Here is a 21,804-nt window from a genome sequence, read left to right on the forward strand (position 1 = left end):
TTTTTGAGAGTTGTACAATCTCCCTGTTGTGCTGAGCAAAATGAATGAAATAAGCAAGGATACAAAAAAACTATTTAATGCTCCCTCTTTAGAGTCGCTTTTCATGATGCATGCACTTTCCTTGTAATGCGATTAAGTCTACCAGGAAAACGTGAAACAGATGGAAACTGCTTTTAAAGGTTATCAGTACATTAGGATTGAAATGATTATAAAATGACAAATGGACACTGTCAAACCAAAACAAGTGTCCTTTACCTGGAATGAACGGTTTGATCTGCTGTAGTTGGTCAGGTCTAAGTTCAGAAACACTCAACTGACAACCTGAACATCCCGAATGACCAGATTATTCCATCCATGTACTTCTTTCCATGGGCGTATTTCAAGATGGCGGAATGTCAGGATTCGCCAGGCTTTCGTTGTGAAAGAGAGTCCAGACCTTCACCCCACTGGGAGAGGGCTTTGTTTCTCTATCATTGTCATAATGATAGAGAAGATGCTATTGAATGGCCATTGGGTGTGTATCTGATCCCACAAACCGGGCCTTAGGAGGAACACTGCTGTGGGAAGTACGGTCCACTGAGCTCTATCCTCTTCTTCTTACTGCAGACTTTGTCTAATTATGACACTATATTTCTTTTATCTGTAGCCAGTTCATTACTATTCACATGGTGTCTCCTGTCCCCTCCCCCTCGGGAGTGCCTGTCTAGAACGAATGGAGGACCTCGGCTGAACGGAGGAACCCTGTCTACTGGAACTGGACACCAAGGACTGGACGGTCTGTGATCTTGGCCCGTCTGCTGAGGGACTCCCATCAGCCCTGGGTCTATAGCCTGTCTGTCCATGGGAGTGGATCTCTCCTTCTGTGGTTCTCCCCAAGGTTTGTCTTTTCTCCCCCTGGGTGTTTGAGTTTTTCCTCGCCGTGCTGGAGAGTCTAAAGACAGGAGACGCCTGCGCCGCTCGTCGCCACCTGCTGCCCACGCTTGTTTGGACATTATGTTTGCCTGGATACTTCATTCGCCTGAACTTTACATTGTCATATCCTGCTGTGATATTGGGCTATACAAAACCATTGATTGATTGATTGTTTGACAAAAAGCTGGATATCATAGAGCTCAGAGGACACTTTCACACACTAATTCTTATCTTAAGTAAAATATAAAAATGAATGATTTCTAACTGGTCTTTGACATCGCCTTAATGTGATCGAAGGTTGACAACAGCTAAAAACACCTGAATCTTTCTGAATTTGCTATCGACTAAAAAGTTTCCAGGACTTGCTAACTGTCTGTATACATTAGGATCGGGCACCGCTTCTCCTTTCCATTTCTAAGGGCTGGAGTCTAATCTGCCTGTTTATCCGTAAACTCTCTGCATGCACAGTGACAAAAGGTGAGTAGACTCTTCAAATGACCCCATCAAACGATCGCAGCCTCGTCGCTGTTCTTGGGCAATCATCGGCAAACGCTCCACTTGAAGTCATTCTCTTCATGAACGATTTCAAGGGGAGCAATTCCAGACCGATGCTCCAGTGTTATGTTAGATCAACCTGGCCTTTTCAGGTTGCAGACTTACAATAGGTGTTATTGAAATCAATAACAGAACCTGCAAGAATGCCTATGAAAACCTGAAGGGACTGGTCAGTTTGCGCTGGCGTTTTGCTGGTGTTGCTCAGAAAACGGCGTTGCTTTGACCGTGAGGATCCTTACCTTGTGAATCCCATTATGATTACAATTATACTTTTCGACACATTTAATATGGAAAGGTACATAACGAAAACAGAACATTTGACCCAGCTTGTGGCGTAGTCAGACATCCACAGTCCACTTTCCAGACACATTTATTGGGCTGATAACATTACTCAAACACAGTGTATGACCATTGTAAACAAGAAAACAGAAAAAGGCATCAGCTCTCCGGAATTCAAAGTGCGCCAAGCTTTTTAAAACTCTTCTTTTTTTGTTGTTAAATCCTCTTTAAATATCTTTTTCTTACATTGTTACTTCTCTTTACATTTGTATGCAGTATTCATAATTATAATATGTACAAATGAGGCCAAGACACTGGTTAACTCCAAGGCTGTTTAAAAAGCCGGTAAATATTCCGCCCCTTTACGTGACATTGTTTATTTGTACTTTTTTTGTTTTTTTAAGGAAAATGGACTAGGTAAGGCCGTGTCGTCTCGCTAGCATGCCTCGTCGAGAATGAACCATCGTGTTGAAACCGTCTTGAAACCGTTGAAAAGGAGGGGCAGTGACTTTGAAGTTCCCGATAGCTCTATGTACAAAGTTCCAGCATTGTCCATTAGCACAGCTGGGCTATCAAATAAATGCTAGCTCTTTTGATTTTTTTATTTAGCCTCCTGGGAAAAAAAAACGGAAAAAAAAAACGTATCAAAATGTCCGTACGGGTATTTACGTGGGAAAGAGGGCTGTTAGCAGGTGAAGCATCAAGGGGGCGGGGTTCTTCTTCATGTATGAAAACAGTTGTCCGTCTTTGCGTCCAATGCAAAGTTCATTGGAGTCAAGTTTTTGTTATTTTTATTTTTTGTGTCTTTCTATACAATGGAGATTTGTGGTTGCGATGGCAGCTCCGTGGGCCAGTCCAGTTGCTTTGTGACGACTCTCCTCCTGGCTGGCTCGCCGGCGGCGGCTGATCGGCGAGACGCTACTTCAACAACCATTCGTTCACTGCAAGAGAGGAGAACGGAGAGATTTGTGAACTGAGGTCAAATTACACAGTGAGCAGTATAAATACTAAAACTCATTTACTATTTTGAATAACCGTTTTGCTATATATCGGCTGTATATTGAGGGCCATACCGCCTTTGCTCTGCCCAATCCCGTCAGACCTTGGAAGCTCAGCAGGAAGGGCCTGGTCGGTACTTGGATGGGAGACCGTTTGGTAACACCAGGAAGCCTAGTGAATGTAGTGAGTGAGTGCGTGGGTGGTGGTGGTCGGAGGGGCCGATGGCGCAGACTGGTTGCCTCGCTTCCGTCAGTCTACCCCAGGGCAGCTGTGGCTACAATAGTAGCTTACCACCACCGAGTCTGGAGTGAACGAATAGTGCAATGTAAAGCGTCTTTGAGTGTCCAGAAAAGCGCTATATAAAACCAATGCATTATTATTATCATTATTATTATATTGATGATTTGTAGTGATGGGAAAAATACCGGCCAGGGTTTCCGAGCGGCATTAAAAGTCATTCGATTAATTATGCCAAAATGAAGGCCTTAAAAGTCTTTAGATTTGGATTCATTGGATTCAAACTGGCATTAAAGTGATAGTTTGTTTGTTTGCAAGGTGAGGTGAGCAGGAACAGAAATTTCTAAATTAAAAACGATCAAGCTCCTCCCCCTCTCTCCTGATTGGACCTGACAAGCTGGTTCACAGAAGGATACTACCGGTCAAAAGTCTGGGGACTTTTTTTTTTAGGAAGTGGTATTCTTTTATTTTGACCATTTACTTTGTAGATCCTCACTGAAGGTATTAATTTGTGAATGATACATATGGAATTATGTTTTAAACAAAAAAACATGTTTGACTTTTTCTCAATGGGCTTCACGATGTCGTCATCACAAATGGTTTCCACTTCACAGACTGTTCAACTATTTCAGGTGACGACCTTATTATATATATATTACCTATATATATTATATTATTGAGAAAATGCCAAGAATAAAGGGTGGCAACTTTCAAGAATATAAATTTAAAACATGTTTTGAGTTATTTCACCCTTTTTTGTTTCCAACGTAATCCCATGTGTTTAGTTATAGTTTAATGTCTTCAATGAGAATCACACAAAGTAAATAGTCTTGGAAATTAAGTGCATATTTATCATTACTTACTTCACATCAAAATGCAAGACCAGGTGGTCCATTTTGCTAATTTTAGAAAATTTGTAAAACATTTAGACTTCCAGAATAAATTCTAAAGTCTTCCAAATGTGAATTTTTGCATTTGTGGCATTAAATATCTAGTTTTTAGGCATTGCACTCTACACTACGTACTACTGGTTGGGCGAGCTTTTCCACACCCGAGGCCAGGGCCAACCTGGTCTGACCAGGTAGAAGTTTAGGAGCGACCTCTGGCTGTGGCCAAAGCGCTAAACAGTGACTAACGTGACGTGAACAGACGCTGGCCTCTGATTGGCCAACGAGAGAGACGAGCCCTCATTATTAACATGCAGGTCATAAACATACAGATTTAATATTTCACAACATCATACCGATGTTCTAAAAGGGGATTTTGCCGGTATATAACTTTAGCTGGTGCTAGCATACCATTTGCGTGTTGCTTACCTTCACAGTTTATATTTTCGCTACTTCTTTCCTGTAGCATTAGCATTACTGGTGCCTCCTGAATGATTCCATGAACCCCAGTAGAAGGCAGCGTTACAAACTGAATGACGCGCTGTACAGCGTGTGCATCTGCGCTTGTGTCGTGTAGTGGAAACTGAAGCGTGTACTGGCTAGAGTTGATCTGTGACAATGCGAGCACAAAGACCGTGCGCAGTAGAACCGTCTTCAGTGGAAAGACGGCTTAAAGGGACTATACAGAGTTTAACACTTTCAAAAATAATAGTTTCCTCCCCCTGTTACATGTGACAGCCATGTCCTGATGTGTAGAATGAGCTCATACCTATTCAAAACAACTGCCGGGTCTGAAGGGCCGTCATGCACCAGCTTAATACAGAGACTGCAGTTACGCGTAAGACCTGAGGGGGCAGTAGTGAGCATAAAGTGACCAACTTGCATCTAGTCTCTTTAAATACAGCTCCAAAAGCTTTCTGAGTTTGTTGGAAGCATTAAAATCACCTTAAAAGCATGAATAGGATTACTTTATTTGTTTGTGCTGAAAGAGCTGCTCACACGAGGAAAAGGAGGCCTCTGATCTGTCTGCTCTGACAGGAGGATGATTCCTGTGGCCCGTTCTTTGGAAGTACACCTTCCTTTGCACCCAACATCATTTTCTGACTTAGGGCTGGGTACCATTAAACAATGCTCGTATGGTATTGAACTTTTTTTTTAGGTAATATTGAAAAAATTCAAGTATCGAAAGCAGGTACTGAGAAAAAAGATCATTCAGGTATCGTTAAAGTACTGGTATACTTTTTTTGCTGTTGTACTGTACCCAGTCCTTTTCTCACCTGCTTTGTTTCCCCGACCTGGGGGGAAGTGAGTCTTTATTTGTAATCTTTTCAGATTTTGAGAAGGTTCTGGGTGCAGCTCATGGAGCTCCACTTCTCCACAGAAAATGACGTCACCTTCACAGGACAACGCTCGCTCAAACTGCTCTAAACTAACCCTAATCCAAAGTTTAAGGATTAAGTCTATTAAAGGCATTTTATTGAGATAAATTTGAATAAATGTTGCATGGGAATAAAAGTGTCCATTGGCTGTGTTAAGAAAAAAGCAATAGAAGAAGCATATAATACTTTTGTGCTGCTACTATAAGTGAATTTTAATGATGCCTTTAAGTAAGAGGCTTGAATTTGAGAGTGTTACAGCTTCATTTTAACACATCACTGCTAAATACCAAATTGTTCCCCAGACAAACACCACTTCACTTTTCAGTAATTACTTGTTGCTCCGATCTGCATTTCCTGCACTTTGCTGTGCCAAAGAGGCAACAGGAAACTGTCCTTCACATTTTTAAAGCCCTCTTCCAGTCCCATGTCACTTTTGTTGCAGTTCAGGTCTCAGGTGTTTGTTTTTTCCCAAAACCGCACGGCCCTATCTGACAGAGAATCACAAAAGTTCGCTCAGGCCTTCGGGTTATAAAGTCTCCGCAACTGAGTTACCTCACCACTGGTTTTATCAAAGGCGAAGAGCGGTTGAATAAATAACCTGTTTTTCTTTCTTTCGAGTTAGGCTGATGGAAAAAAAAAGGAAAAAAAGACTGTGGAGTTTGGATGATGAAACCCAAGGCAAGGTTAAAGGTCCTCTATTATGTTTTATGTAGGCATTTTAAAGTAGACACGAAGCCTTAGTGTTCCACACTTTCAAACTCAAAGCCTCAGAACATTTGTGTTTGTTCAGGTTTGACAGTGGTTCAGTTGTTGTGGAAGTCACTTTACTTACATTTCGTGACCTAAACCTAAACGAAGTACAACAAAATAATAGTGTCCAGGCAGTGTATGTCATCAGTTTGAACCTATGAATCAGCCACATTTGGAATATTCCAAGGTATAAAGCAAAATCATGAAGAAATCAAGTAAAGTAAGTGGAATGGTGCACTGATGAGTTTAAATTAGTATTGTGTAGTTTTTTGAAGGAGTTGTTGTTCCAGTGCAAGCCGTCAATTTGCATATGCCAAGAACAAATTCTGCATATGCAAGACCAAGCCACTGAATTTGGTATCATATTAAAGCAGACTTTCTTGAGTTCCATTTAAAGCAGTACTACCTCAATAAATTCTTTCCCTCGTCCCTCTGGGGGTAATACAAGTGTTAATGGGATGATTGGGGGGTCTTTCACCTCCCCCTGGTGTCTCTGGCCAGAAAACCATGCTTGCAACTTACACACGAATAGAATCACAAAGAAGCTAACGTTGGCGCTAGCCCAAAGCTACTCCGGGCTAGCGCCACTTAAACAGTATTTCCAGCCAAGTTTGAGTGGAAAAAAAAGATCTCCATTGTGTAATTGGATGAACAATATCCCTCTGTCCCTTTGTCTTTTCTGTCAGTGTAGGATTTACTCTCATGGACAATTTATAAGTAAAAACATGCTACAACACCTTTGTGTTAATTCTGACATGCTAATTGTGTAAATTGTAAATATTAAATTTATGGCACAATAAAGTAACACAAATAAAAAACTTGCTACGACACCTGCAGTGGCGCTTATGGCCTCTAGGGGCATGAGTTACTTAGAACTGCTTTAAATGTACTACTCTGTGACTAATGCTGAGTTAAGACCAAACGCGGCCGGCGCCTCCAAAGCGTCAGGTTTACATTGAAAATACATGGGGGACGCGCCTCGGGGAGCGTCATGTGATCCCGCAGTGCGTCCCGCGCCTCCTGTGCAGCGCGTTTTGAAGATTTTCGCGTGCACGTCCAGTGCCTTGAAAGCGGCTGACGCTAGAGGAGCTTTCCCCAACAGTGACGTGCGTTGTAGCTGAGCCACCGGGGCAGACCCTATGCCGGCCCACAGATGTAAACAGTCAGAGTCCCCGAGGTTAACTTCACCGTGTTGTGAACCAGAGCTACAGCAGCTCTAGGACTTTTACAAAGACACACATCAGTGTTTCTTTTACCTACACACCCAGGATTAAAAGGAAACTGACAAGGTGACAAGAAAACTTATTGGAAGGGGCTGGATCTGCGCTGGATGATGCCCTGAGCATATCCAAAGCAAATGCTATGAGCTAAAGCTCCAATCGATGTGAATACGAGAAATATGCACAAATAAAGTCAATTAAGCCCCATGTACATAAAGCAACCATTTAACAACGATCACACGCTGAGCCGGGCTTGTGGAGTTTTCATCTACAACGGGTCGTAGTCGATCTGTTCTCTCCCGGAGCTAGCTGCGCATAGATATAATTATTTCTCCGCTAGCCGCAAAACAGCTAACTCGCATTGACCCTGTAAAAACAAATATTATGCACTAATAACATCAATAAATGTAACCACATGAAGCAGCCTTTCTGATGATCACACTCTGAGCTGGGCTGGACACATTTGTGGTTTATTGCAGACTTTTTATCAACAATAAGCTGTAGGCGATTGTGACAAGCTAACCGGGCTAACCTAGCCTAGCCACTTGCCACCAGCACAAATGTCCAGCGTATGTGTTGGATATAGGCTTACATACTGGGGAGATCCTGGTGTAGTCCATGGGGGTATAGTTAAAGATCCAGAGGATACGGCAGGAGCAAAGGATGGAGAGTAGTTAGCCTCCAAACAACTGTAGTTTTCAGGCAAGAGCTATTTCCAAGTAGCCTGGCTAACACCAGACTAAAATCACAAGTGATATTTAGTCTGGGGACCACCAACTCATTTTCTCGTAGGAGAGGTGTGGTTTACGATCGTCCATACTCGTTTATTGGGCGATACGAAAAAAAAAAAAAAAGTCTGTCATGCGTCTGCACGTAGCCATGGCCAATCGTATCATCGTATGAGATGACGTATGACGTACCCGCTGTAAACTTTTGAGCTAAATTATTTAGAACATGGTCTAAAGCTTGATCGAAAAATACCATCGTGTCTGCTGCTGTCATGTTGGATCCGTAAATAAACTTTTTTTTAAATTATCCGTAAATAAACTACAAGCTTCCATATATCGAATAGCGCGTCATCGTCTTGCCGTCCCTCCTCGCTCTGTGATTGGTTCCCAAATCCACCGGAAAATTTGGGCCATGGTCCCCAGGCTGTTGTGCAGTTCGAAATAATTTGAGCGCACACAGCAGCATGGCGTTAGCCAGGTTAATTTCCAAGATGGCTACGAACACACTCTGAGCTGACACTTGGCCAAGAAGTCCGAGAAGCGTGTGGTCTGAACACAGCATAACTTTGTTTGTAGTTTTGACATTCATACTGTATATACTTCAGTTATAAGCATTGACTCTAAAAGTTATCGTCTAAAACAGCCATTCCCAAAGTCCGGGACATCATCGCGGCCCCCATATTGATCAGAAAATCTCTCAGGGCCCCCCAAATCATAATAATTTGTTATTATTTTACAGCTAAAATGACATTAAAAGTAATATCTAGCTATGACAGTAGGTTAAATAGTGGTTAAACTGGTGCATTTGGCCAGATAACTGTACTGTAACTTTTTCCTTTCAAAATTGACTTTTTTTCATTGTACAGACAAGTTTTGGCACTACAGCCCCCCTGTAGTGCCTCTGAGGCCCCCCAAAGCAATAATGGAAAGCTGCAGACCCGGAGCCGAGACAAATCTACCGTGAAAAGCGAATCCACCGTGATAGTGCGCCCTCTGCTGGTAAAGACGGATATATGACGGTATTTAGTTCATGTTTTACAGTTGTATCGTTGGGATTATTTTGTGTAATTTAGAATGTGTTGACATGTAACTTAGTTTAGGCCACATGTACTATTATTTGGGTTATTTTATGAAATTAAAACTGTATGTTTTACTCTTTTCATTGTCTTTTGTAGGACAATGCCTTCATTTGTTCAATAAGGGACAGAGACAATATTATGGAACAAAATCACATTTTTATTGTGGTTACAGGCCATTGCTGTAATCAGTAAAGAAAGGAGAGAAATCGGGTTATTAATGTTAGCTTGCAGATGCAATAACAAAGTAAAAAACAACATACCGTCAGGGTCTTCCCTGTTTCCTAAATTCAGCAGCTCTTTCTGTCAACTTCACTAAAACAAAAGATCAACACTGACGTCAATAATGTGTAAAAATCAAATGTTGTAATTCTGGGCTAATAATGATAATAATAATGATAATAATAATAATAATAATAATAATAATACTACGGTCAAAACTAGTCTGGAATGACATATACATGCAACAATGTGCCATTAATAATGGTGCCAAAACTTTTTATTTTTTTTATTTGTCCTTTATTTATCCAGGATAAAACTCGTTGAGATTAAAAATCTCAAGTGTCCTGGCCAAGATTCTTTTCAAATTAAAATATGCAATAATTTGCCACAGAAAGTAAGTACCCGTAATACATAATTATGAATAAATTATATATTTACTTAGCCTGCAGTTGCATTTTTTGGGTAGCATGTAGGCCTAATTAGGATTATTTATTGTTTTTACTCATTTACAACTAGCATAAACGCTATCTGAAGCAGAAAATTAATGTGTCATGTTATCTTTATCAAACAACATTAATGTGTCATGTTATCTTTATCAAACAACATTAATGTGTCATGTTATCTTTATCAAACAACAGTAATGTGTCATGTTATCTTTATAAACAACATTAATGTGTCATGTTATCTTTAAAACAACATTAATGTGTCATGTTATCTTTATCAAACAACATTAATGTGTCATGTTATCTTTATCAAACAACATTAATATGTCATGTTAGCTTTATCAAACAACATTAATGTGTCATGTTATCTTTATCAAACAACATTAATGTGTCATGTTATCTTTATAAACAACATTAATGTGTCATGTTATCTTTATAAACAACATTAATGTGTCACGTTAGCTTTATCAAACAACATTAATGTGTCATGTTTTCTTTATCAAACAACATTAATGTGTCATGTTATCTTTATCAAACAACATTAATGTGTCATGTTATCTTTATCAAACAACATTAATGTGTCATGTTATCTTTAAAACAACATTAATGTGTCATGTTATCTTTATCAAACAACATTAATGTGTCATGTTATCTTTATCAAACAACATTAATGTGTCATGTTATCTTTAAAACAACATTAATGTGTCATGTTATCTTTATCAAACAACATTAATGTGTCATGTTATCTTTATCAAACAACATTAATGTGTCATGTTATCTTTAAAACAACATTAATGTGTCATGTTATCTTTATCAAACAACATTAATGTGTCATGTTATCTTTAAAACAACATTAATGTGTCATGTTATCTTTATCAAACAACATTAATGTGTCATGTTATCTTTATCACACAACATTAATGTGTCATGTTATCTTTATCAAACAACATTAATGTGTCATGTTATCTTTATCAGACAACAGAAGCATCTACGATTTCAAAACTGGTTCATAAGAAATCAAAAAATGAAATAACTCGGTTAAAGTCTCACGTTCGTTGAGTTGATCAAATCAATCTTCCCCAGACCTAATACCGTCGTATATCCGTCTTTACCAGGAGAGGGCGCACTGTCACGGTGGATTCGCTTCACGGTATTTCTGTCTGGGCTCCGGGTCTGCAGCTTTCCCCTACTCCCCCAGAGGGCCCCGGACCCCACTTTGAGAACCACTGGTCTAAAATATACCAGAATGTTAAAATCATCCATGGTTATGTGTCACCTGTTACCCGATATGCACGGCGATAACAGTTCCAAAAGTAGCATTAGGGTCCTCACACATTGGATAAACAGTGGTGGAGTGGGGGCGGTCGCGCTGGAGTAAACCTGACCAGGCGTGGACATGAAACCGAGCGGGCTCCCTCTCCGGACAGCCTTGTTTTATGCTTCTTTCAGCAGCTTGTGCCTCGTCAGCCCGAATGCATCATCTGAGACGGGGGAGATGACAGACGGAACGCGCTAATTCCTCCCACTTGTACAATGGACCAGATCTGCGCAGACGCCGCAAAACGTCCACGCAAATTGGGGTTTTCTCAAGTGGAATAAGGGGGAGACACGAGAGCGCAGACCTCAGCAAAGGCTAAGTTATGATGTTAAAGAGGATGTAGAATGCATAATTGTGTCTTTTAAAGTGGCTTTTGGGCGCATCAGCATTGATAATTCACTCTTTATGGCTTAAAGGTCTGAAATCATGCTTCATTAAGGCTTTTACAACTCCTTTATAGCAGTTTTTTTAAGCATAACTTAAAATAATGTAGAGTGTATAAATGAATAAGCGTTTCTTTTATTATATGATACAATGCAATTATACTTCAGGCCAGAAGAGAGCACACTTCCTCAAAAATGTACAACAGTGACCAGAAACTGCAGGAAAAAAAGTAATCATGATTTAAAAAAATAAAAATAATAATCAACTGATAAGGAAGACAAAAAGTACCCCATTTCTCTGATATAATATATGTCTCCTTTGTTCTGTGTTTTGTCACTTGTGTAATTGTGCTGCACTCGTGCAAATGTATTATCACACCTTATAATTGACTATTACGAAGGATACAACAGGCGACTGGCTAAAGCATGCAGACATAAAGTAAATACTGCAGGATGCTAGTTATGCTGACACAGAGAGCGGCAGAGGGGAAGAGGTAGCTAGAAACGAGCTACTTTCTAATCCACAAGCAAATTGATGATCTTGCGACTTTCCATCCTGATGGCCTGTAGGACGCTCTAGGATCAATGTTTCTTTTTTTAGGTTTTCACTGCAGATTGATCCATGGTTACATATGGGAGCCATCGGGATGGAAAGCGAAGGTGCCATGGTAACCACACATACAGTCACTGGATCACTGAAAGGGCAAATACACACTAATATCAACTTTTTTAACATACAAATTGCATAGTGCGCCTTTAAAATAATGTCTATCTATGGAAAAGACAGTTCCTAAGAAAAGCCCTGCTCGAGGCATCTCATTTCCTTTGTGGAGCGCCCTCTACTGGCAGCAGTTGTAACCTGCACTCTCAAATAAGCTCATGTTTTTCAGGTCCACCACTTCCTCAGGGCTAGCCTGGCCTTAGCCGCCCGTAAACTCCAGTCAATGATCATTTCCCCACATGTACGTCTGGGTCTGATCTCAGTGGCCGCGTTACATCGGTTGAATTTTTGCGCCGCATTTGCTGGTTGTAGTTCGGCAATGGCGGCGGATACGAAAGTAATAGAAGCTCTTCAATCTGTTCTGGCTCAGCTCCAAATATCCAGAAATTTAAATTGAGTTATGACAGAGTTATGACAGAGTGATGATATAGTTATGATAGAGTTATGATAGAGTTATGATAGAGTTATGATAGTTTTGATAGTTATGATAGTTATGATAGAGCTATGATAAAGTCATGATAGAATTATGATAGTTTTGATAGTTATGATAGTTATGATAGAGTTATGATAGAGTTATGATAGAGTCATGATAGAGTTATGATAGAGTTATGATAGAGTTATGATAGAGCTATGATAAAGTCATGATAGAATTATGATAGTTTTGATAGTTATGATAGAGTTATGATAGAGTTATGATAGAGTTATGATAGAGTCATGATAGAGTTATGATAGAGTTATGATAGAGTTATGATAGAGTTATGATAGAGTCATGATAGAATTATGATAGTTTTGATAGTTATGATAGAGCTATGATAAAGTCATGATAGAATTATGATAGTTTTGATAGTTATGATAGAGTTATGATAGAGTTATGATAGAGCTATGATAGAGTTATGATAGAGTTATGATAGAGTTATGATAGTTATGATAGAGTTATGATAGTTTTGATAGTTATGATAGAGTTATGATAGAGTTATGATAGAGTTATGATAGAGTCATGATAGAGTTATGATAGAGTTATGATAGAGTTATGATAGAGTCATGATAGAGTTATGATAGAGTTATGATAGAGTTATGATAGAGTCATGATAGAGCTATGATAGAGTTATGATAGAGTTATGATAGAGTCATGATAGAGCTATGATAGAGTTATGATAGAGTTATGATAGAGTTATGATAGAGTTATGATAGAGCTATGATAGAGTTATGATAGAGTTATGATAGAGTTATGATAGAGTTATGATAGAGTTATGATAGAGTTATGATAGAGTCATGATAGAGTTATGATAGAGTTATGATAGAGTTATGATAGAGTCATGATAGAGCTATGATAGAGTTATGATAGAGTTATGATAGAGTTATGATAGAGTTATGATAGAGTTATGATAGAGTCATGATAGAGTTATGATAGAGTTATGATAGAGTTATGATAGAGTCATGATAGAGCTATGATAGAGTTATGATAGAGTTATGATAGAGCTATGATAGAGTTATGATAGAGCTATGATAAAGTCATGATATAATTATGATAGTTTTGATAGTTATGATAGTTATGATAGAGCTATGATAAAGTCATGATAGAATTATGATAGTTTTGATAGTTATGATAGAGTTATGATAGAGTCATGATAGAGTTATGATAGAGTTATGATAGAGCTATGATAGAGCTATGATAAAGTCATGATAGAATTATGATAGTTTTGATAGTTATGATAGAGTTATGATAGAGTCATGATAGAGCTATGATAGAGTTATGATAGAGTTATGATAGAGTCATGATAGAGCTATGATAGAGTTATGATAGAGTTATGATAGTTATGATAGAGTTATGATAGAGTCATGATAGAGCTATGATAGAGTTATGATAGAGTTATGATAGAGTTATGATAGTTATGATAGAGTTATGATAGTTTTGATAGTTATGATAGAGTTATGATAGAGTTATGATAGAGTTATGATAGAGTCATGATAGAGTTATGATAGAGTTATGATAGAGTTATGATAGAGTCATGATAGAGTCATGATAGAGCTATGATAGAGCTATGATAGAGCTATGATAGAGTTATGATAGAGCTATGATAGAGTTATGATAGAGCTATGATAAAGTCATGATATAATTATGATAGTTTTGATAGTTATGATAGTTATGATAGAGCTATGATAAAGTCATGATAGAATTATGATAGTTTTGATAGTTATGATAGAGTTATGATAGAGTCATGATAGAGTTATGATAGAGCTATGATAGAGCTATGATAAAGTCATGATAGAATTATGATAGTTTTGATAGTTATGATAGAGTTATGATAGAGTCATGATAGAGCTATGATAGAGTTATGATAGAGTTATGATAGAGTCATGATAGAGCTATGATAGAGTTATGATAGAGTTATGATAGTTATGATAGAGTTATGATAGAGTCATGATAGAGCTATGATAGAGTTATGATAGAGTTATGATAGAGTCATGATAGAGTTATGATAGAGTTATGATAGAGTCATGATAGAGCTATGATAGAGTTATGATAGAGTTATGATAGAGTTATGATAGAGCTATGATAGAGTTATGATAGAGCTATGATAAAGTCATGATAGAATTATGATAGTTTTGATAGTTATGATAGAGTTATGATAGAGTCATGATAGAGTTATGATAGAGTTATGATAGAGCTATGATAGAGCTATGATAAAGTCATGATAGAATTATGATAGTTATGATAGTTATGATAGAGTTATGATAGTTATGATAGAGTTATGATAGAGTTATGATTATGATAGAGTTATGATAGAATTATGATAGTTATGATAGTTATGATAGAGTTATGATAGTTATGAAAGAGTTATGATAGTTATGATAGAGCTATGATAAAGTCATGATAGAATTATGATAGTTATGATAGTTATGATAGAGTTATGATAGTTATGATAGAGTTATGATAGTTATGATAGAGTTATGATAGAGTTATGATAGAATTATGATAGTTTTGATAGTTATGATAGAGTTATGATAGTTATGATAGAGTTATGATAGAGTTATGATAGAGTTATGATAGAGCTATGATAAAGTCATGATAGAATTATGATAGTTTTGATAGAGTTATGATAGTTTTGATAGAGTTATGATAGTTTTGATAGTTATGATAGAGTTATGATAGTTTTGATAGTTATGATAGTTATGATAGAGTTATGATAGAGTTATGATAGTTTTGATAGTTATGATAGAGTTATGATAGAGTTATGATAGAGTTATGATAGAGCTATGATAAAGTCATGATAGAATTATGATAGTTTTGATAGTTATGATAGAGTTTTGATAGTTATGATAGTTATGATAGTTATGATAGTTATGATAGTTATGATAGAGTTATGATAGAGCTGTGATAGTTATGATAGTTATGATAGAGTTTTGATAGTTATGATAGAGTTATGATAGAGCTGTGATAGTTATGATAGTTATGATAGAGTTATGATAGTTTTGATAGTTATGATAGTTATGATAGTTATGATAGTTATGATAGAGCTATGATAGTTTTGATAGTTATGATAGTTATGATAGTTATGATAGAGCTATGATAGTTTTGATAGTTAGAGGAAGATTTACAGACTTTGACAATGTAAGCGACACCTCCGAGGGTTGGTCCATTACGCTACAAAATCCAGGTGATACAGATGACTGCTTCAGAAGTAGAAGATGCCAACAGAAGTGAACAGGATTACTCTAAAGCAAATGACGACACCAGGGATGCTTCTGACCAGGGACAAATGTTTGAACCAGAAGTAAAAGCTCAAAAAGAGTCATGTCCCCTTTGGAATTATGGCTCCAGCAGCCCCAGTAAACCCTTGAATTATATGGTTTACCAGAAGTTGACAAGACTTTCCCCGTTCATTTCCTCATCACAATTCTGCATGTTGATGTTCTCTTGCCTCGCCCCCGTCGCCTGTTATCTTGAGGTGAGATTATTGGCCCTGCTATAATTTGTTTTAGATAGGACATCCAATAAATTGCGCAGGATTTATTGCCCAATCTTCGCGCGCCATGGTAATTAATAAACCGGAATTAGAATACGGGGAGTCGTCGTGGCTGATGAAACAAGGCAAACGGGCAAAGTGAGGCGGGAGGACTGCGAGGGAACGCTCATGGATCATATTCCAAAGTAAAAACGTAAAGTACGTATGCTGTAGAAATGTTGGTCGCTTCTAACTTCACCCCTGTTTGGAGCTGTAGGAATATACTGGGAGAGGCCAAATGCAAACCACATCTTCTTGGTCTCTGGTCTTTTTGCGTGACTGAGCGCACGCACAAAAACCAGACAGGTACGCATCAACTCGTCTAAGCTCAGGTAAGAACATATCTCAGTATGGAAAAACGGTGTCCTGTTCCTTTAAACATCTAATGAAGTAGCCCTTTGTTGTAAAATGCTGCTGACCGTTAATGAGGTAATGTGGGTAGGGCTGCGTGACTTTTAACAAAAAACCCAATTGCGATTTTTCAGATATTGCGGTTGTGATTCGATTTGCGATTTTAATATTTTATGTACAGCCTATATTTTATTCTATCATGCAATTGTGCATCAAGCTGCATATAAACTTCCAAAACTGCTGTTATGGTGCTAAGTTTTTGCACTTCAGCTTAGCAACAAGATACAAATCTACAAGAGGCAAAGAGGCCTTTTATGGAGTTGTCAGAAAAACATTCTATAATAAACACGACGCTCTCACACTCTTTCTCCACATTCAGCTATGAATGCATTATCCGCTTCAAAAGCTGTTGTTTTATGAAAATCCGCCTGATAATAACGTCAACAACCTGCAGTAAAAAATGTTACATTTACAGGAAGTTTAACACATTGAGTGCCAAAAATGGAAAATCTCGTTTTTGTGTTGTTGTTTTTTTAATTACAAAATGAGACACTCTAATACGCCTTCTGTGTGACTGTGTTAGCTCTGTGATGAACAGAAGTGAAATAAATGACCATCAAAAACTTGTCAAAAGTTACAATCTGGACATTTCATGCGTTTCTTTTGATAGAGTCGATCCAAGGACGACTGAGAAGCATCCTGTTAAAGTCTTCAATCAGAGAACCACGCTGTTGCCGTTGAAAATTGACTTGAAACAGAGATATTTAGGCCTTTGCCTCTTCACATAACGTTAGTGTCTGTCCAGAGAGGAGGAGAGAGGACTTAATCAGAAAGAAGAGTGTTTCATAAAAGCCCCATTTCTAGAAAAAAATCTGTGATTTTGACCAAAACTAGCCTCTGTTTAGCTTTGGATTTCTCAGGAACCGAGGCACATACAATTCAACAGTTTTCACCTACGGAGAGCTTAGATTCTCGTCCTTCAAACGAGCCACAGCATGTGTCCATGGCTATAACATATAATGCACTGTGGTGCTACATATATCATGAAAAATGGTCTGGATTGTTGGCACTCAGCTAAATCCCCAAAACAGCGCGGCACTCAGTGTGTTAATACAATGCTATACGCACTACGGCGATCTGCTTTTTTTGACCATCTCAACCCGCTCCGCGAACAAACGATGATTCGAAGACCCAACCCGTCCCGCTCGTCGTGAAACACTTGTTTGTGCAGTGGGAATAGTTTGCAGTTTGTGCGAGACGCACGACTGCAGCCACTTCTGATTGGCGGCAGTCAAAGGAGGCCAAACTCGATCATTCTGATTGGCGAACATGTCTATTACCCAACCAGAGGAGGGGCAAGGCAGGGAAAAAAACAAAAACTCTGCGCCTTGAGGTTAGGTAATCACAGTAGCTAAAACCTCAATTTCAATTTGATAAAGGTTAATCGTGCAGCCCTAAATGTGGGTGGAATAACTGTTAGCTAACAGCATGCTAACAAATCAATCACAATGCTACGAGCACACTTTGGTCACAGAACAACGCAGATCAGGTGTTTTGGAAAATGTGGAGGACACTTCTGGGTCCTATCTATTATGCAATAAAATCCAGGGAATACAGATCGGACCGCTTCAGAAGTTGAAAAAGAATCCACCAATGTGAACAGGATTGCTCAAAACAGCGTGAGTGATTCAAATTGCAAGTTCAGGTATGTTTTTTTTTGCCGTGGTTAAAAGCTTAAACAGATTAGATTTAGCTAGAGTTGGTCCACTCTTGTGTGCTAGCGGCTCTCACCCCGGTACTGGAGCTTCTGGGCCCTGTTGTTGGGACAGTCCTTCCCTTGCATGCTGAAGTTGATGTTGGTTCGGATGCAGCGGTTGTTGAGGGGCTGGACGGGGCGCACGTTGTCGCTCATGCTCAGGAAGATCTGAGATGGCTGGTTCTGGCTCAGCAGCCTCAGCGAGTGCATCTGGACATGGAGGAGAGGGGATACAAGTGTAACTTATCACATTAAGGACACCAATCGAAGACAGAAGGACGAGAACGGTTTCAAATGCGACCTAAATTTGGATGAAAGCATACCGAAATGTGTATGATGTATTTGTACTTTTCCTCACCTGAACCAGCTCCTCCTGCTGGTAGCTATAGGAATACAGTAACTTTCTTCAACAATAACTTCCATGTGGTTAGCAGCTCCAGCAGTGCGTGATAAACACACATCGAGCACAGAACGGCTCAGAGTCAGAGTTCTGGGGCTAATAAAGGTTATCTTATCTTAATCAGGAAGTACAGAACAAGGCGCTGACACCGTAGAAGAAGAAACAGCTACATTCAACAGCCTTTTTTGGCCCGAGGATTAACTCCAAACTGTGTGAATGTTGTGAAACACTACTCCAGAAGCTGGCCTACTCTGTAAACTTGGCTTATTTGGCCAAGTCTGGTTTATTTTGTTGTGTTTTCGGTTTCATAAACCAGGCTCACTCTGAGTGTGGCTCAGTTACTATGGAAATATAGTCAGAGAACTTAGCCTGGTCCGGACCCGGCTAAGAGCACACTGAGCACAAGCTATGTTTCTTCTTCGTGGAATCCAACACCAAAGGGCAATGTCAATTACACAAGCAGGGTATTAGCGCCATCATCTGGCCATTGTGAAAAAGAAAACATGACATCACAAAATCAATTACTTTATGCAATACATTATAAATATACACCAACATTGTCTTTGTCTCTCATCAGTGAAATACAAAGTTGTGTGACATATTAATGACTTCATGTGTCCAATAAAAGGAACCTTATCCCAAAGGCCCCGCCCTCATGACCTGTGTCCTGTGTCAACAGTGTTTTCCTTTTTTTCTGTCATTCATGGCCGCTGATTTATGTTCTTCCCAGTTGGTGCCCAGTCCAAAAAGTTAAAAAAAAGTCCAAGCTGGGATAAGTGCCACACAAAAACATAAAGTTCCTCTCTCCCACCGCCTCAATCCTAGCACCTGGAACCAACTCAGTGACTAAACTCTGGAGGATCTTAGCTTTCTCCATTTCAAAGTGTACAGCATTCCTTAACACACCTTATTATACGGCTCTTCACAACGTAAGTAGAACGCTCCGTTGATTTGAATGGGATTTCCCAACGTTCTACCGGTCATTATTTTCTGATAAAGGACCTCTGAAAAAAATAATGACCGCTGCCAATGGCAACGGAGTTGGTGCTTTCATATCACTCCGCGCGTACGTAGTAGCGGACACTCTCTCTGTCCCCGTCACTGAGAGAGAAGTTGGGGGAATTGCTCGTGAAGTTAGCGTGAGTCTGACTTTCAATTTACCCAAAGATTCACCACCATTCCTCCAACTGCGCCTTCAACTAAGTAGCTAGGCTAGCTGCTAGCCTTGCTGCTTCTAGCCTAGCCAAACGCTGCAGCGCAACGCGCAAACTTTTGGGAACTATTTGTCGCGGAAGTCATTAATAAACCTTTGGACCTTCATAAAAGCGTACGAAGTTTATGTTGTGTGTGTTCATTTGGCAAATGGCCGTATAATAAGCTTCGCGTCGGGGTCCGGTTCGCCCTGTCGGTACTTATTTTCCCGATAATGACCAGCGTTCTATACATTATCCCTTACTTCAAGTTCGACTTTACCCAAATCTAAAAGCTTCTTGAAAAGAAAACCCATGAAATTAGGGACATAAACGTGAATGAGGATGAGAACGTGTCATAAAAAGCATCAAAAAAGTGAAAAAATGTCACAAAAATGCAACAAAACACGCAACAAAGACGCGATGAAGAAGTGGTAAAAACACAACAAAAAAGCAACAAAAATGCAACAAGAAAGCATCACAAACACAGCACAACAAAACAGTCGACAAAAAAGTTCAAACGAGGCGTTACACTGGCCTTTAGACCGTGAGCTCTCCAGAAGCTTTTAGATTTGGGTAAAACTGAACATGAGAAAATGTGCTCGGCTAAAGTCGAGGTTAAAGGAACAGGCCACCGTTTTCCATACTGAGATCTGTTCTTGCCTGAGCTTAGACGAGTGGATGTGTACCCGTCTGGTCTTTGTGCGTGCCCTCAGTCACGCTAAACGACCAAAGATGTTGTTAACAATTGGCCTCTCCCAGTATATTCTTCCACGGGCAAAAAGACCAGACAGGTACGGATCAACTCGTCTAAGCTCAGGTAAGAACAGATCTCAGCATGGAAAAACGGTGGCCTGTTCCTTCAAGGGGTTCATGGATCTTGTGCTTGTGTCCTTATACTGTATTGAGCTTAAGGCAACCCAACCCCACTGCTCGACAAAAGCGAGACCAAATCCCGCCAGGGCCAGAGGGAATGACGGGGGAAGTGGGAGTTGCTCTTACCTGCATGCGCGTGAGGTACACGGGCTTGTTCATGAGGATCCAGGTGGCCGTCTCGAAGCATGGAGGGATGGTCATGGAGCCGTCATACGTGATGAAGCTGTTGGTCTCCGGGTAGATCTCCTCGATGTTCAGGCCTGCCAGCAGGTACGCGTCATCTGCCACGATTCAAGAGGAAGTAGTGAGTACAAAGTAAAAGTAGTACATGAGAAAGTAAGTATTGGCAGTCAGTACAGTAAGTCAGTTAGGAAGTAAGTGCGAGTGAGTGAGTATTGGTTGCAAGTTGGTAAATAAGCAAATAAAGGTAGTGGAATGGTATTTCTATTAGCGTATAATGATGAAGACTTTTGAAAAGAAAAAAGAAACAGGGTGACACTGTGAAAGGCGCTTAAATCCTTTAGAATAATTGGGGCGTTGAAATGTGTTCGGATAATTGGAAAAGACTAAAACTAACAATCGATGCAGACTTAACAACAGGGGGGTGAGAGGCAATAAGCTTTCAGAAAGTCATTCATGACTATGTTACAACAGTCAATCGCTGTTAACGTGTGACTTTTCCATTTTCGCTTTGCTGCTGTGAAAGTCCTCTTGTTTGGTTGTTAAAAACAGTGAACGCACACTGAGACATGCTATAAAGCTTTAAAAACCTTTTCCCAAAAAAATAAAGTGATTCATATTCTTGTAATCTGATTTTTTTTTTTTAAATACAATTGTCTCTGTAATTGTCTTTCTGCAAACTGCATTTGTGGTTTCTGTGTTCCACATTGTTTTACTGGATTCTTTTGTACATCTGAGTTTTTGAGGAGGTTTAGTGAATTCTTTAAGATAAGATAAACCTTTATTGATCTCACAAAGGAGACATTCACTTGTTACAGTCGGCGTTCAAGAAGAAGAGTTAATAAAGTGCAGCTGATGCAGAGATGATTGCACATGTTTCTTTACTGCAGAGTCAATGCTAGCCATGAAGAGTTTTTAAACAGCGACACCAGCTT

The 21,804-nt window shown here is 39.3% G+C and overlaps 1 protein-coding gene across 1 annotated transcript in view; it reads right to left on the reverse strand.

Annotated features, from left to right (window-relative positions):
* Positions 1–2,524: 2,524 nt before the first annotated feature.
* Positions 2,525–21,804, reverse strand: part of ca10a (carbonic anhydrase Xa) — a 480,424-nt gene continuing 461,144 nt past the window's right edge. The window contains exons 7-9 of the mRNA XM_079577756.1: positions 20,816–20,970; positions 18,259–18,433; positions 2,525–2,687 (exon numbers count right to left, since the gene is read on the reverse strand). Coding sequence (XP_079433882.1) covers positions 2,665–2,687; positions 18,259–18,433; positions 20,816–20,970 — 353 coding nt within the window. The 3' untranslated portion in view covers positions 2,525–2,664. The remainder of the gene's footprint in view (positions 2,688–18,258; positions 18,434–20,815; positions 20,971–21,804) is intronic.

The sequence above is a fragment of the Gobius niger genome, assembly GCF_951799975.1.
Source record: "Gobius niger genome assembly, chromosome: 19".
Taxonomy (NCBI): Eukaryota; Metazoa; Chordata; class Actinopteri; order Gobiiformes; family Gobiidae; genus Gobius; species Gobius niger.